The sequence below is a fragment of the Hippoglossus stenolepis genome, chromosome 19 (genome assembly GCF_022539355.2).
Source record: "Hippoglossus stenolepis isolate QCI-W04-F060 chromosome 19, HSTE1.2, whole genome shotgun sequence".
NCBI lineage: Eukaryota > Metazoa > Chordata > Actinopteri > Pleuronectiformes > Pleuronectidae > Hippoglossus > Hippoglossus stenolepis.
This window is the reverse complement of record NC_061501.1, coordinates 14,257,741-14,271,062: the sequence shown is the minus strand read 5'-3', so window position 1 is coordinate 14,271,062 and position 13,322 is coordinate 14,257,741. Positions and strand designations below refer to the sequence as shown.

The window sequence follows — 13,322 nt, the reverse complement described above, 5'->3', positions numbered from 1 at the left end:
TATTATTATGGGTAACATTATTTGATAATCAATTATATTAAAGAAATGTTGGAGCTTTTTACTTTCAACAGCAAATGCTGGTAGTTTACATGCATCATATTATATTAATGGATTTATACATAATCAAATCTATTAATCTACAAAGTAACCAAGAATTTAAGAGATGTAAAAAGTCCAAGATTTCTCTCTGAAATGATACTCAAGTATAACATGGAATTTCTCAAGTTAATACTTTAAAATAGAGCATTTCTGATTTTTAAAAATATTGTAATGTTAGTAAAGATTATATTTTGGTTTATGTATTTGTGAGTTAGTTTTTTAATCATAAAGTTGAAATTCCAGCTCAATAAATCTCGAAATTAAATTAAAATAAAAGTAGGACTATGTATTTACATTCAACCATTTAAAATCCTGTAAATAAGATTAATAATATTAAATAACTTTTAAGCTTCAACATGATTCTTAATTGATACAGTTATTTGAATTGGATTGAATTAGATTAACTGAAAAATATGTTTGATTTATTTAAATATCACGTGAAGAAATCAAACTCAACGCACGGTCTGATTAATTTGGAAACAATAACCAATCAGCTAACACAGAGGTGTCCGCTCAGCCAATCAGAGGCAGAGATGAGGCACCGCGGGGCGAGGGGGCGTGGACATCGTTGCCAGGTAACCGGTCAAACAGTCCGTTGATAGGATGGCGATGCGGAAGGTTTGGACTTTAGCTTCTTTCTCACTTCTCTTCGCTCATTTACTCTTCAATGAAAACGCGCTCGAGTGAGAGACTGAGGCAGAGACACCACCTGCGTCTCTTCCGGTCTGGACCTCAGGGTTTAGACTGGGTCCGCGTTGTGGCGCAGAAATGACGTTAAAATGCTCCGTGGTGTTGTTCTGCACCTGCTAGCTTAATGAGCTAGTAGCATAATGAGCTAGTAGCTTAATGAGCTAGTAGCATAATGAGCTAGTAGCTTAATGAGCTAGTAGCATAATGAGCTAGTAGCTTAATGAGATAGTTAAACTCCTGCGTGTTTAGTTCACGGTGAAAACAACCTAAATATCCAGGATACACTTTTCCTGTTATTAAAAGATATATCAGGAGCAGCTATGAGGGTTTTAAAAAGTATTTAACAAGCGTAGTACTTCATTAGTGGATCATGTAATGGTACCATTCAAAGACTTCATCTATCTTAGTTCACTTGGTTAGTTTTCATCATGATCCTGCTGTTTGATCCCAACAACTAAGCCAAGATAACCTAATATCGCTTTTTGACATAACTTCTCCAAATACATTAAAAAAAAAGTCTGTCCTATGAGGCATTTCTTCAAAACAACTTTATTTAATTCTAAGGCACATAGAGCATGTCAAGACAACAGGTAAAAACAAGAAAGAAAACAACCATGACATCGGTGCAAATCAATGCAGTATACTATGATTAATTAATGATAATAATAATAATTAATAAGTATAATTATGAAGTAAGAGTAGTGTGTATGACTGAAAAAGGACGGTGAACAGGATAACGGCTGTGAAAACGTAGATAAATACAGGATGATTAAAGTGATCAGTAAGTAATGCAGACATAAATTATGTACAGTTAAGGTGAATGAAGAATTGATCAGATTCTGACTCAGGAGAAATGGGAAAGAATTCCTCCAAACAACGGCATCTCTAAACTATCTCTGTAACCAACTCATACAAATTCAGGCTATTATAATAATTGTTTTCACTTCCATTCACTGAGCCTCTCCTGAAACTGAACCCCCCCCCACCTCACACTTTGAAAACCTCTGATCCAGACAGCATGTTTCATGATAAACATTTGCTGCTTTGCCCAGGTTATAAACTTAGCAAAGCCTCACGCATCATTTTATATGTAACGTCTTTACAGGGCTTGAAGTCTAAAGCAAGCAACAAGCTGGTGATCACCTCCGTTGCCTTTCAAGACCACATCACGCGGAGCCTGCTACAGTCAGACTTCTCACTTTCTGACCCTTTGCTGAGATGCAGAAGAAAACCGGCCACAAACCCACATGCAAGAGGAAACGTGGAAGGTTTGCAGAGGCCGGGTGACTGGCGAGACGAGAGAGAATATGTTCTGGATCCGGCTCCTCCTGCTTTATCATTAGGTAGACAACAAATAACATCCAGGCTTTGGAATGTTTTTAATGTCAGAAAGTCTCATACAAACAGCGTATATGTATGTGTTTTAGCTCAGAAGATGGGTTTGGTGGCTTCCCCAGCAGAGAGGCTGATGGAGGACGAATGGATGCAGGTCAAGGCGAGGTCCGTTCACCAGGGGGAATCCGCTCAGCCCTGTGCGATATGCAGGGAGGAGTTCCGCCTGCAGCCTCAGGTATTCATCCAACACAGTTCCTACTTTTAATACTCTGTGAGAGACCTCTATATATATATATTTTTAAGGTTGTTTTCAATGTTCTGTGTCTGTTCTCGAGGGAAACCCTGTGTTTCCACATAAGCACACAAATACACACACAAGCCCCCCCCCTTCCACCTGCAGTTCCTGTATGTTCTAATCTGTGTAGACAACTGTACAAATTTACCCATACTGCCCTGGAACTCAAGTGTGACGTGATGATGTAGCAATCAGTGTGTAACTGTGAGGGTCTTTCAGTCTTTTACACCTTTCCGATCCCCTTTTAAGATGCCAATCTCCTCAAGAATGCGGGACTAGAATAGGCGGCCTCACAAAGCACAGTTGCCATAGATGCGTGTGTAAATATTAGTTTGACTCAGGGGGAGAAAAAAAAGTTAATTAGAGGCTGCTAACAAGGGAAAGTGACAAGAGGGAATCTTTGTTGATTTGGCATTTTCATGGAAGCCTTCATATTGTGACAATGCCGCCGTGCCACAGTCTTTCAACTGTTAAAGGGATTGAAAAATGCTTACAACAGCAGTTGCTCTGAACCAGTTTGTGTGGACTGGAATCGTTGTGACTGTCAAGCTCTTGTTATTTCAATATCAACCTAATATTCTCTGTAATAAATCAAGATGTAAACACTGCTTTCTATTACATTTCTATTCTATTTCTTTGTGGACCTTAGGCTGTAGCTCGTACCATTAGAATGTTGTGAGAAGTGAAATTTCTCTCTGGACTAATGGCTTGTGGAGCTCTTGGAAATTGTACACTGCAGGGGGCCCTTTCACCAGTGATGGAGTGTGTTGGTCAGGCCAAAAAACAATAGGAAATCAATATGCCTCCCCTCTGCCCTCAAGAGATCTGAGTAAACTGGTTTGTGTGCAAAGCCCCACAGCCGTGGCGGTCTCCTTTCAGACGATAAAAGAGCCCCTCTCGCAGGTAGAAGGAGAGTTTAGTCCAGGTCCCAATCGCCCCACTGGGGGTCATGCTGACTCCCTCTATCCCCTAGACAAATAACACTTAACATCAAATACACACATTCACATATTGGCATGAATACACACTGATTTAAAGTGGCTTAGAGCTCACATACACATAGGCCGTATACAATAACCAATACACATCCTCGGGAGACATGGTAACCTATATAGTCAGTCAACCCATGAAATCTTAACTCATAGGATCAATTTAGATGCTGCTTCTTGATTTACACCATGTGTGATATTATTTTGTGTATTCACATAAACCGATTCATTTGGAGAACTGTCCCTTTGCAGGTGCTGCTGTCTTGCTCTCATGTTTTCCACAGAGCATGTCTACAGGCCTTTGAGAGGTTTTCTGGGATGAAGCGCTGCCCTATGTGCAGGAGGAGGCAGTATGAAACACGCGTGATACACGATGCAGCTCAGCTCTTCAGACACCAGAGTGCTACCAGGTGAATGCACGGAACCAAATACAAAATGTAGGGTTATTGGTTTTAATGTGTCTCCATAAAGAAACAAAAACTAAGAATTGTACATCACACTATCTCAGAAGTAATTTCTACATAACTCTAGTTGAATTAGGTTGAAGTCCTCCTCTGATACAAAACTATGTTCTATTGTTTCTTCTTTTGTGACTGTATTTTGTGCGTGTGCAGAATTCAAGCATGCTGGCGAGGCTACGTCGCTCGAAAGTGGTACAAGCATATGAGGAAAACAATCTGCCCAAAAGACAGACGGCTGCGACGCAAATTCTTTGAGGCGAAGGTGAGTGTGGACTGTAACACTGAAGTGATCACATCAGGACGTTGTAGATTATCACGCTTCCTTGGCCACACTGGACATACATGAGGTCACATTACCTAGTATCTGCCACCTCAAGTCTCATTTTCAACGTTCTTTCTGACATTCTTTGGCCGTGTAGTCAGTCGAATAAAGGTATTGACGAACATCACATCTTCAGGGTTGAGAAATGGGTCTCAGGGACTCGCTGACCCCACCGCTAACACACACACGTTCACCTGCTGTCACCCTCTCGAGCCTCTTTGATGCTTTGTGAATCATACACTGTTTGTCCACTAATGTGAAGAGAGTTTTGTGTGTTCGTCAAACAGTCTGGACATTCCACGGTCAACACAAAAGCACAATGTCTCCCGGGGCATGTTTGGGTCTGGTATTCCGTCATCGATCAGCGTGTGTGTGTGTGTAGCGTGTGTATGACTTGGCTGGACAGGAAAGGGTGAAGACGAGAAATCGGCCGGGGTGCTTGGATACCTGACGCAGTTTCTGGCTTCAGGCTTTGTTCTCTTGTCCCATTTCAAAGCCATGAATCATAGAACCACTGGACACGATGGAGGGAATATTTCAGAGCGGCTGACCGATGGTCTCGAGAGCAGCCGGCGGATGGGGTCATTTGACTGTGAGGCTCGTGTTGCCTTTACGCCGGCTCCCAGGAAAAGGGAACATTGCCACCTAGTGAACCTCCTCCAGCTGAGGCCTGAGATGACCAAAGATGTCGCGGATCATTTCTCACACCAGGACGCAGAGTTGTTTCTCATACAAATTCATTCATTGGCCCTAATCTGAAATACTTGCGTGCTCTGTATGTCCAGTGTGTCTTAAAGAAACAGGTATATTTATATTTCTGTGTGGAGTGTTGTAATCACGTAGAGTGCTCCTGTGCCTCAAAGAAGTTGATTAAACCAAACTGACATATGTATGAGGACCACACTTATAATGTGTTGCAAGGGTCAGAGTGTCCTACGCATCCCCCCCGTCACTCTCCATCATCTCGCCTATAAACTCTGCCCCAACATGTCACGTAAACAAAGACACAGCATTTACTGAACCAATTAACTCTGTTCTGACGCATTAGGCCATGTCCGGGTTCACATGCCCAGGACGGAGTCACCGCCGCTGTCAGACACTTTACATTCAGAGTATGTTTCGCTGGTCGTGGGTGGTCATGAGATTGTCTCATATCTTTTGTCACACCGAGGATGATCTTCAAGAGCTGCGAGCTGTGCAACACGGCGCTGACAGGTCTGATTGACTTGATTTTCAAGGGGAAGACTTATTTGCTTAGCTGACTGTAATGCAAACAGGCGTGTTAGCGCTGGGCTGGAACCTGTGTGAGACAGAGGAACCTTTTCTTTCAGGTTTCCTCATGATAGCAGGAGGCCATAAAGCATCTTTGTACCAGGTGTTGCCTGAGGGGGGGAAAAAAGAAAAACTCCAGTTTCAGAAATGTTATCAGCTGATCCCGATGCCCAGCTTTCAATTTTTACTCACTTCGGAGGTCCGACCCTGAGTCAACACATTAAGGGGGACACTACCGACATCGAGATGGATTACCGTGAGATAACGCCTCTGCGCTCCACCTCCTCTTCCCCTTCTGTGTCCTCCCCTGTCCCCATCTACTGTGGAGCAATGCAAAGTTCACCAGAGGCTGTACTGTTTGCCCGGACTGTCGAAAAGTCAGCCAGGCTCATAAAACCCTCCATCCGAATAGTTAACAGTTGTTTAATTAGTGATAAAAGCCGAGCTGTAAAGCAATTCTCATGTCACTGTGGCAGGCTAGGGGATGTGTGTGTGTGCGTGTGTGCGTGTGTGTGTGCGCGTGTGTGTGCGCATGTGTGTGCGTGTGCGCGTGTGTGTGTGTGTGTGCCAGTAAATAGTTGATAGACAGAAAATTATCGGCAACTGTTTTAATCAACATTGAACTTAATGCCAGCCTCTAAATGATTTTGCTGATAGTGATACAGTTGTTAAAGTGATAGTAGGCTGAATATCTTAGTGTAGATCACACAAAACAGAAATCTGAAGATAACTGGGGCTTAAGGGAACTCTGATGTTTTTTGTTTACAATATTGACACATTATAGATCAATTGATTAATCCAGAAAATTATAAATCTGTTGAAACGCTTCAACAATGCATATTTTTTCTGTAATCTCATGCAGTTATTGAACGAATGAAAAGCTTGAACAAACACGGTCTTATCACATGGCCCACTTGGTCGGTTCATCTCAGTCTAGTTTGTTCAGTTGTCATGGAGATGGTTCAGGTGATGTAATTATCTCCACCAGGCAGGTCATGTTTTCATCGCTGTCCGTCAGCATCATCACTCAAAAATTACTGAACCGATTTCCGTGAAAAATTTGTTGAAGAGTAAAGACTCAAGGTAGAACCCATTGGATTTTGGAGCAGATCTGAATAAACAAGATGGTCCAGGACCTTTTTTACCTTCTTTAACATGGCGATATGGGACATTAGCCTTGTTCTCCGAGCCCCCCTGTTATTGTCACTTGTGTTACATGCAGAAATGTATTTTTATGGGTCTGCTGCACAGTACATTTGAAAGTTGAAGTATATAAATAGCCCCTTCACTGACTATTGAAATTGAGTTTGATATTAAACAGTAATATGCATATTAAGGCATTAATTGTTGCCTAGCAACAGCTGTTGTAAATGGGAGAAGACAGATGAGTTATGGGAACACAGACACAGAATAGGGGTCTTTAAATGGTCCATTGAGAATGGAAGACTTGACTGGTTTTATCAGATGGACTGTAGAGAGACAGAGATCAAGATCCATCAATTCCACACATTATTTCACAGGAGAGAAACTCAATAACTCTCTATTGATTAGTAATCCATTAGTTTTTCCTTCCAAACACTGTGTGCACGGCAGACGAGAGAGCATGCTAATGTGACCATGTATGAAACAGGAAAACTGTCACAGATGTGTGTGTTTGCATGTTTCCCAGCACAGCCTTCCATTTTTTCACTGGTTTCCATTAATTCTCCATGTTAGTGGGAGACGTGACTGTATTGATCTGGCTGTTTAACAACTGCACCCTGTCAGCGTGCCTCAGCCATTACAATACACACACACACACACACACACAATTAGCCTTTGCCGAAAACACGACTCTATTGTGTCCCTGAATGAAACATGCCTCCTTTGTGCCAATAAAATGGTTTTTCTAATTAGTTGCAGGAGTTGAATGACAGCTTTGTCCGATACTGTCACACCGACACGGAGGCTTTTCTGAGTGATATCGACCGCTCCCTGTCATCAAGCAGACGAGTGTTCCAGCAGTTGGAGAGAAAGAGTGTCTCCGAACCACAGGACAACGACTGGGACCGAATACAGAGCCAGGTCAGACACACTCTGCGGAACGACCAGGAGCCATTCGTGTCTTTGAACGTGGCCTTGTAATAAAAAATAATCCTAGTCTGATTCTTCTTCAGCCTTGTGTTTCCTCGACATGTTAACACTTGCATGGGGACCGCAGCATCACAGCTGCTATAGATAAAGTACTCCTCTCTCCTGAGGTTATCATTCAATTTAGCAAATGAATGGTAGCGGGCTAATAATCCTCTGTGTTTACAAAAACCACGAGCTGGTCTGATAATGCACGACATGCTTTTCATCGCCTGGACGGCTGCGGAGGAACTGAAAGGACGTTAAGATTTGCTTTTCCACAAGGCTCCATTGTTGGCTTTCATAGCAGCCAGTAGCATTTTCCATTGAGAGGGAGAGGTGTGTGAGAAGGTTCAGCACAATGCACGAGTGCTCAGCCTTGACATCGGGCATCAAACAGTGAACACAAACCCTGCATCTTTTCCACAGGTGCAAGAGCTTGATATGAAACATTTCACAGCGAGACATTTTAAATCCAGGTAGCTGTGTTCTGTTTATCATTGGCGGAGCTGAGTGTGTTTTGCTTAGTTTTTATCAGGATCACTGGTAAACATGTTATAAGTAGATGCCAACAGATTTGGTCCAGGTGGATATCCACCCATTGGTCTTTTGTTTTGAAGCCTGTAGTTTGGCATTTTGTCCAGCGCCATCTTGGTTGTTTGAAACCAGAATTAACCATATTTGGAGGAGCGGGGGCGGAGCCTGACTGGGAGCTCGAGGACATTGCACGCCCACCTTCACCTGCCACCTGCTTTATCGTCTATGTAACTCTAATTGAGACCATCATTTACAACATGAACATCATGCTGTATTGAAGAAGACTTGAAACTAGTGATTGAGATTTTAAATACCTTACGCAAATGTTTACTGACGACTGAGAAATAGTCATATTCTCAATAGAATCGGACCTCTTTTAAAACCAGTGGAGTAGTCCCCTGCTGGTAATTGGAGAGAATACAGGTTTCAGGCACTTTACGGACGTGGAGTCTATGTATATTTTTGTAGTCAGTCCATGGGAGGAACAGACAGTTCTTACCTGCTAGATATTCTGCATTTTCCTTTATTCATAGCATGACTTACAGGTGAATTAACTTGTATTGTTTGTTCTTACAGGTTATCCAGAGGGATGTGTGGGACTGTCCCATCTGCCTGACTGCACTGTGCAGCCTGAACCTCCCAACACAAGCTGCTACTTCCAACCATCAACAACCCCGACGAACCGTGCTCCTGTCCTGTTCCCACATCTTCCACCAGCTTTGTTTAGAGGCCTTCGAGTCGTTTACAGCCAACAGCAGACCTTCATGTCCCCTGTGCAGATCTGTCTACCACAAAAGACTCATCTAAAGCAGGTACACGTTTATGCAAGGTGGCATTTTAGATTGTCCTGTCCTGTAATATTTGTTGGGTAAAGTAATATGTATTAAAAAAAAAAGGTGTCGGGGTGGAGCATTGCCCCTGAGAAGTTTGTATTGGGTCTGTTACGTCGTTAACGTGCCTGCTCCATCACTGTGAATTTCCTGTTGACATTTTATTAGGGGGCTGGCAGGAAAAGTTCCAGAAAATGTCTCTGGAGCAACTGACTCAGACATTTTTTTGTTGCTACATTCAGCCCCTCTGGAAAATATCAGGAGAATGTCCTGACTTCTTTGCATGCCTGAACTCAGCTTATGTTAAACGCAGCTGGAGCTGGGAGGCAGTTGTACTTCGATTGAATTGTTTGGTGCAGTGACTTCCTGTAATCATCTTATCACAGTGAGAGAAACCAGCATCCAGCAGAAAGTCGTGGAGTTCATTCCGCCCAGGCGTTGTTTGCCAAAACCTACTGCACGCACCTATAAAAACACAAGCTGTCATTTTTGCACTGTTTGTGTTTGGATTAAAGAAGTGAGATTTAATTTGTTAGTGGGTTAAAGGGCTGCTGATTTATGTAACCTTTGGTCAGAGCTTCTCGTCTTTATGCTAAGCTAATCTAAGCTTATCAGGTCTTGGCTCCTGCACAAAAACACGAGATGTTTTGTTGTTCTTTCCAAACTCTCTGCAATGAAGTGGTAAATAAGGTGTAAAAATCTAAAATATGAATTTATAGTAATTTGTCAAGCACCATTATTGTCCTGGATGCTACAATGAGAAAAGAACAGATACTGAAGCATTTTCTACTTTTATTTTCAAACACATAAACATCAAAAATAACAAAACATAAATTTAGCAAACTGAGAAATTTGTAAAAAAATACATTCACAAGACATGTACCAAAAACTTACATGCAGAGACTGACGGACATAGAGACAGAAATAAAAGCTGCGTCACTTACAGTACACACAAACTCTCGACTTTACAAACCCCCACAGAAAACACAGATTGACGGTGAGGCCAACCAGAAACGCTGTAATCGAAAACAGACCTGTCGGCTCTCGGGTCAGAAGCGACTGCGAGGAGTGTGATTGTGATGCTTCCCTGCCAGAGTCCAACGTTACCACACTCTCCTGAATAGATGGGATCAAAGCAATTGTGGAAATGTAAAAAAAAAAATCCCCATAGAGCAATTTTAGTGATTATAATTCATCCGGCTCAAGTCAGAAAAACCTTTTGTGCTAATTTAAATTATTTTACCAATTTATAGTATCATTATTTTTGCTTTACCATATCATTTTGTGCCATCTTACTTCCCCCCCCAATGATCAGTGTTGTCCTAAAATGAAAAGCTGACAACACAATATGAGCATGTTTCATGGAGTATTAGGGCCATAATGAAGAAAAGAAAAGAGAATAAGGTTGTAATTTTACAAGAATGAAGTCCTAATTTAATGAGAATCCATGTTTCAACTCCTTATGGATCCAAAACAATTAGATTTTATGAATATCATGCAGATGTACCCGATGATATCCTTCCAGTCGGTCATCTCCTCTTCTATAAAAGCAAATTTCTTCCAAGTCCATGTGGTTCTTTCTTCATAATACTCAGTTTATTGAACAAACTTACAATGACATGTTGCCGATGTGCAAAAAGGTGGATAGTTGATAGAAGAGTGATAAATTACCTGTGAAATAACTTAGCCTAAAGTTAAGACATAAGTTTTGTAAGAGATTTTTTTCACCCCTTAAGTGAGCCCAACACTCGACTGTATGCATGAGACAAACTACAACCTACTACAAAATCTACTGAATGTTTCTGCCAGGAAAGACTTTGTGGAACCTGGACTCTTGGATGGTAAACGCTGTTATATCTTTAAATCCCACTTTCCAAAACATTCTCCCGTCCGATTTACTAATTTGGGAAGCTGGCTTCAGTGTTGAAAATGTATCTTTGTAATGTAGCAACAACCATCGACAGCTTTGATGTAAAACATTTCCTGTCCTGAGAAACCCAAGTTTTAAATGCATATGTGAATTACATTTTTTTTTGCTTCCTTATCTCGTGTCATCATCATCATGTCATATTAGTCAACGTGAAAACACATGACATCTATGACACCACGAAAACGACACCATTTGATCGCTCAACCCTTTTCAAGCAAGTGCTCGTGTTGTTCAGGGAACGAAACCGAGCCTCTCACGAGACGAGAGCTTCTCACAACATTCATGGCAAAAACAAAACAAAAACAAATCGTACATTTCAACGGCTGCTTTGGACTAGAAACTCGGTTGTGTACAGCGGATCACAGTGGAACTGTCTAGAGACAACATGTAAATGTACACACACGTACATGTACACAAACAGACTACACAGAACAGGAAAACAACCTTAACATTAAGCCTGTGAGATGCTCGTCGTCTAAGGCATTTAAGGTGGTTCTGGAGACAGAGAACATCACAGTTCAGAAGATTATGCAGCAATACGACAACATGTAGATGGGGCCTGAGTCACCAAGTCTTTCTACCACCTGCAAACTCGTGCACTTTGTATGTGAAGACTGTTACAGGTTTGCATTAGATTTAGGTGTTTTTTTTATAAACAAATAAAATGTCTGAAAAAATACAGATTGCTTAGCGAGTCCTACCCTCAACGGACTCACAGAGAGTCCGGCAATTACATCCAAATAACGTGGAAGAGGTTTGAAACACAATATTACAACATTTAACCAAAGGACAAATCTGATCCTTTCTTCTGTTCTTTTTTGGGATGAGCAAAATGTGACATATTCTTATCATGTGCATATATTTGAGGAAATACAACCAACAGCCTCAATCATTCTCACTGGAACTGACGTGGATTAAACTCTATAATGTAGTTTGCCATTTGTGGAGTAGCTCAAGTCAAATCTAGAGCAAGTAAAAAAGTCCTTACCCTACTCCATACAAACTATAATGACATCATCGATAAAGTTAAAGCGCACTTGAGTAAAGCCAAATTTTAAAAAAAGATCAACGAAAGCACGAGTGCTAAAATCTAAGGCCTATCAGTAACGACAGCGCTGATGCATATCCCGTGAACTGTATCGATGCTGTGCAAGGTTCCCCCCCGGCTGTGGTGAGTGGGAATAAATCACTTCTTCTCATGCTTCAACACATTTTGTTATTTTTCACATTTTGAGTTTAAATCAAAAATGACAAATTGACACCGTAATCACGCCTGTATCAGTCCACATAGCAACGAGAGACCAACGATTAGAGACCAGAAACTGCAAGTGCAACCAGGGACGTACTGACATTAGAACATTGTGGGGGTCCATTTTAATACGCTGAATACAGAGCAGGAGCAGGGTGAAGGTAAAAGAAGTGAGATGTAAGACTTGAAAAAAAAAATTTTTAAAAAAGACAGAAGGTGCCTTGTTTCACCTGCTGTAGCCTCTTGCTTTTGTCTAGTGCAGCTTGAGGAGGTTGTAGAAGAATACCAAGTAGCAATGATGGGGTGGGGTGGGGGGGGGAGCCTCCTGAAGCAAAGAGAGGGGTGGTTTAAAGTCACAGTCGCAGTTGAGGTCAACATCAAGGTCACTGCAGTGATGCCAGTCTGTGTCGCTCCTCAGTCGCATCCCTGGCTCTGTCCCAGCTTCCATCCGAGACGCAGAGGATGGAATGTCACGAAGCTAAATTGCTCTCAGCCTCCATTTGCAGCATCCGTCAGACACTGCCGGGGTTTATTAAGTTCCCTCCAATCCCTCTCACCTTTCAGCAGTCAGGCAGTACTGTTGAAATCTCCCTTTGGCTATGCTAAGGTGTGTGTGTGTGTGTGTGTCTATATATATATATTTGTGTGTGTGTGTGTGCGTGTTGATCTGTCGTCCCTTTCACAGAGTTTTCTGATGCCCGTTGGCCGAGAGCTTCCCAGATTCAGGGTCCGTGGGGCTGTTTGACAGTTGCAATTTATCCAAACCTGGGCAGGAGGAGATAAGGGAGAGAAATCTCATTAAAAAGCCTCAGACTTTCACTTAGACAGAGGTATTGATGTGCTTTTTTCTCCCCCTCGGTCCTTCTGGCTGACATTTTCTAACCCTATTCCACCCCGTGTATCAAAAACCCAGGGCCTGTCACCACAAGCCTTTGAGACTAGCCCCATCGTCTGTCACACATCAGTCCAGCAGCTCAGTGGCTCTCGCTGCAAATTCCTCCATTTTGTCACTGCAGGTCGTGATGTCTGAGAGAAATACACACGTATCTCCGTCCAGAGCCACAGTGTAGGTTTGTACTGTCAGTTGAGACTGAAGATATGTGAATTTAAAATTAGGAGGAAATTGAGTAGTCAAATCTTAATACATCAGAGTTTATGTTTTCAACCCTTTCCATTGGTGTGTTTGTCAGAGGAATTTTGCAAA

General features: G+C 42.0%; 2 protein-coding genes across 3 annotated transcripts in view; one reads left to right on the top strand and one right to left on the bottom strand.

Annotated features, from left to right (window-relative positions):
- The first annotated feature begins 689 nt into the window (after nucleotides 1–689).
- rnf32 (ring finger protein 32) lies at nucleotides 690–10,963 on the top strand. Its single transcript, XM_035141935.2, has 7 exons — nucleotides 690–717; nucleotides 1,895–2,132; nucleotides 2,217–2,359; nucleotides 3,661–3,818; nucleotides 4,023–4,131; nucleotides 7,360–7,527; nucleotides 8,686–10,963. Exons 1-7 carry the CDS (start codon nucleotides 703–705, stop codon nucleotides 8,914–8,916), a joined length of 1,062 nt encoding a protein of 353 aa, XP_034997826.2. The 5' UTR covers nucleotides 690–702; the 3' UTR covers nucleotides 8,917–10,963.
- Nucleotides 9,712–13,322, bottom strand: part of lmbr1 (limb development membrane protein 1) — a 31,270-nt gene continuing 27,659 nt past the window's right edge. For both annotated transcript variants that reach the window (XM_035141933.2, XM_035141934.2), the window contains one exon: nucleotides 9,712–12,883. In XM_035141933.2, the coding sequence (XP_034997824.1) occupies nucleotides 12,798–12,883 (86 nt within the window). In that variant the 3' untranslated portion in view covers nucleotides 9,712–12,797. The remainder of the gene's footprint in view (nucleotides 12,884–13,322) is intronic.

Excerpts from the sequence above, each read along its gene's own strand:
- rnf32 (XM_035141935.2), top strand. Across the intron at positions 2,360-3,660 it reads AGTTCCGCCTGCAGCCTCAG|GTGCTGCTGTCTTGCTCTCA; the intron begins GTATTCATCCAA and ends GTCCCTTTGCAG. Across the intron at positions 4,132-7,359 it reads GCAAATTCTTTGAGGCGAAG|TTGCAGGAGTTGAATGACAG; the intron begins GTGAGTGTGGAC and ends TTTTCTAATTAG.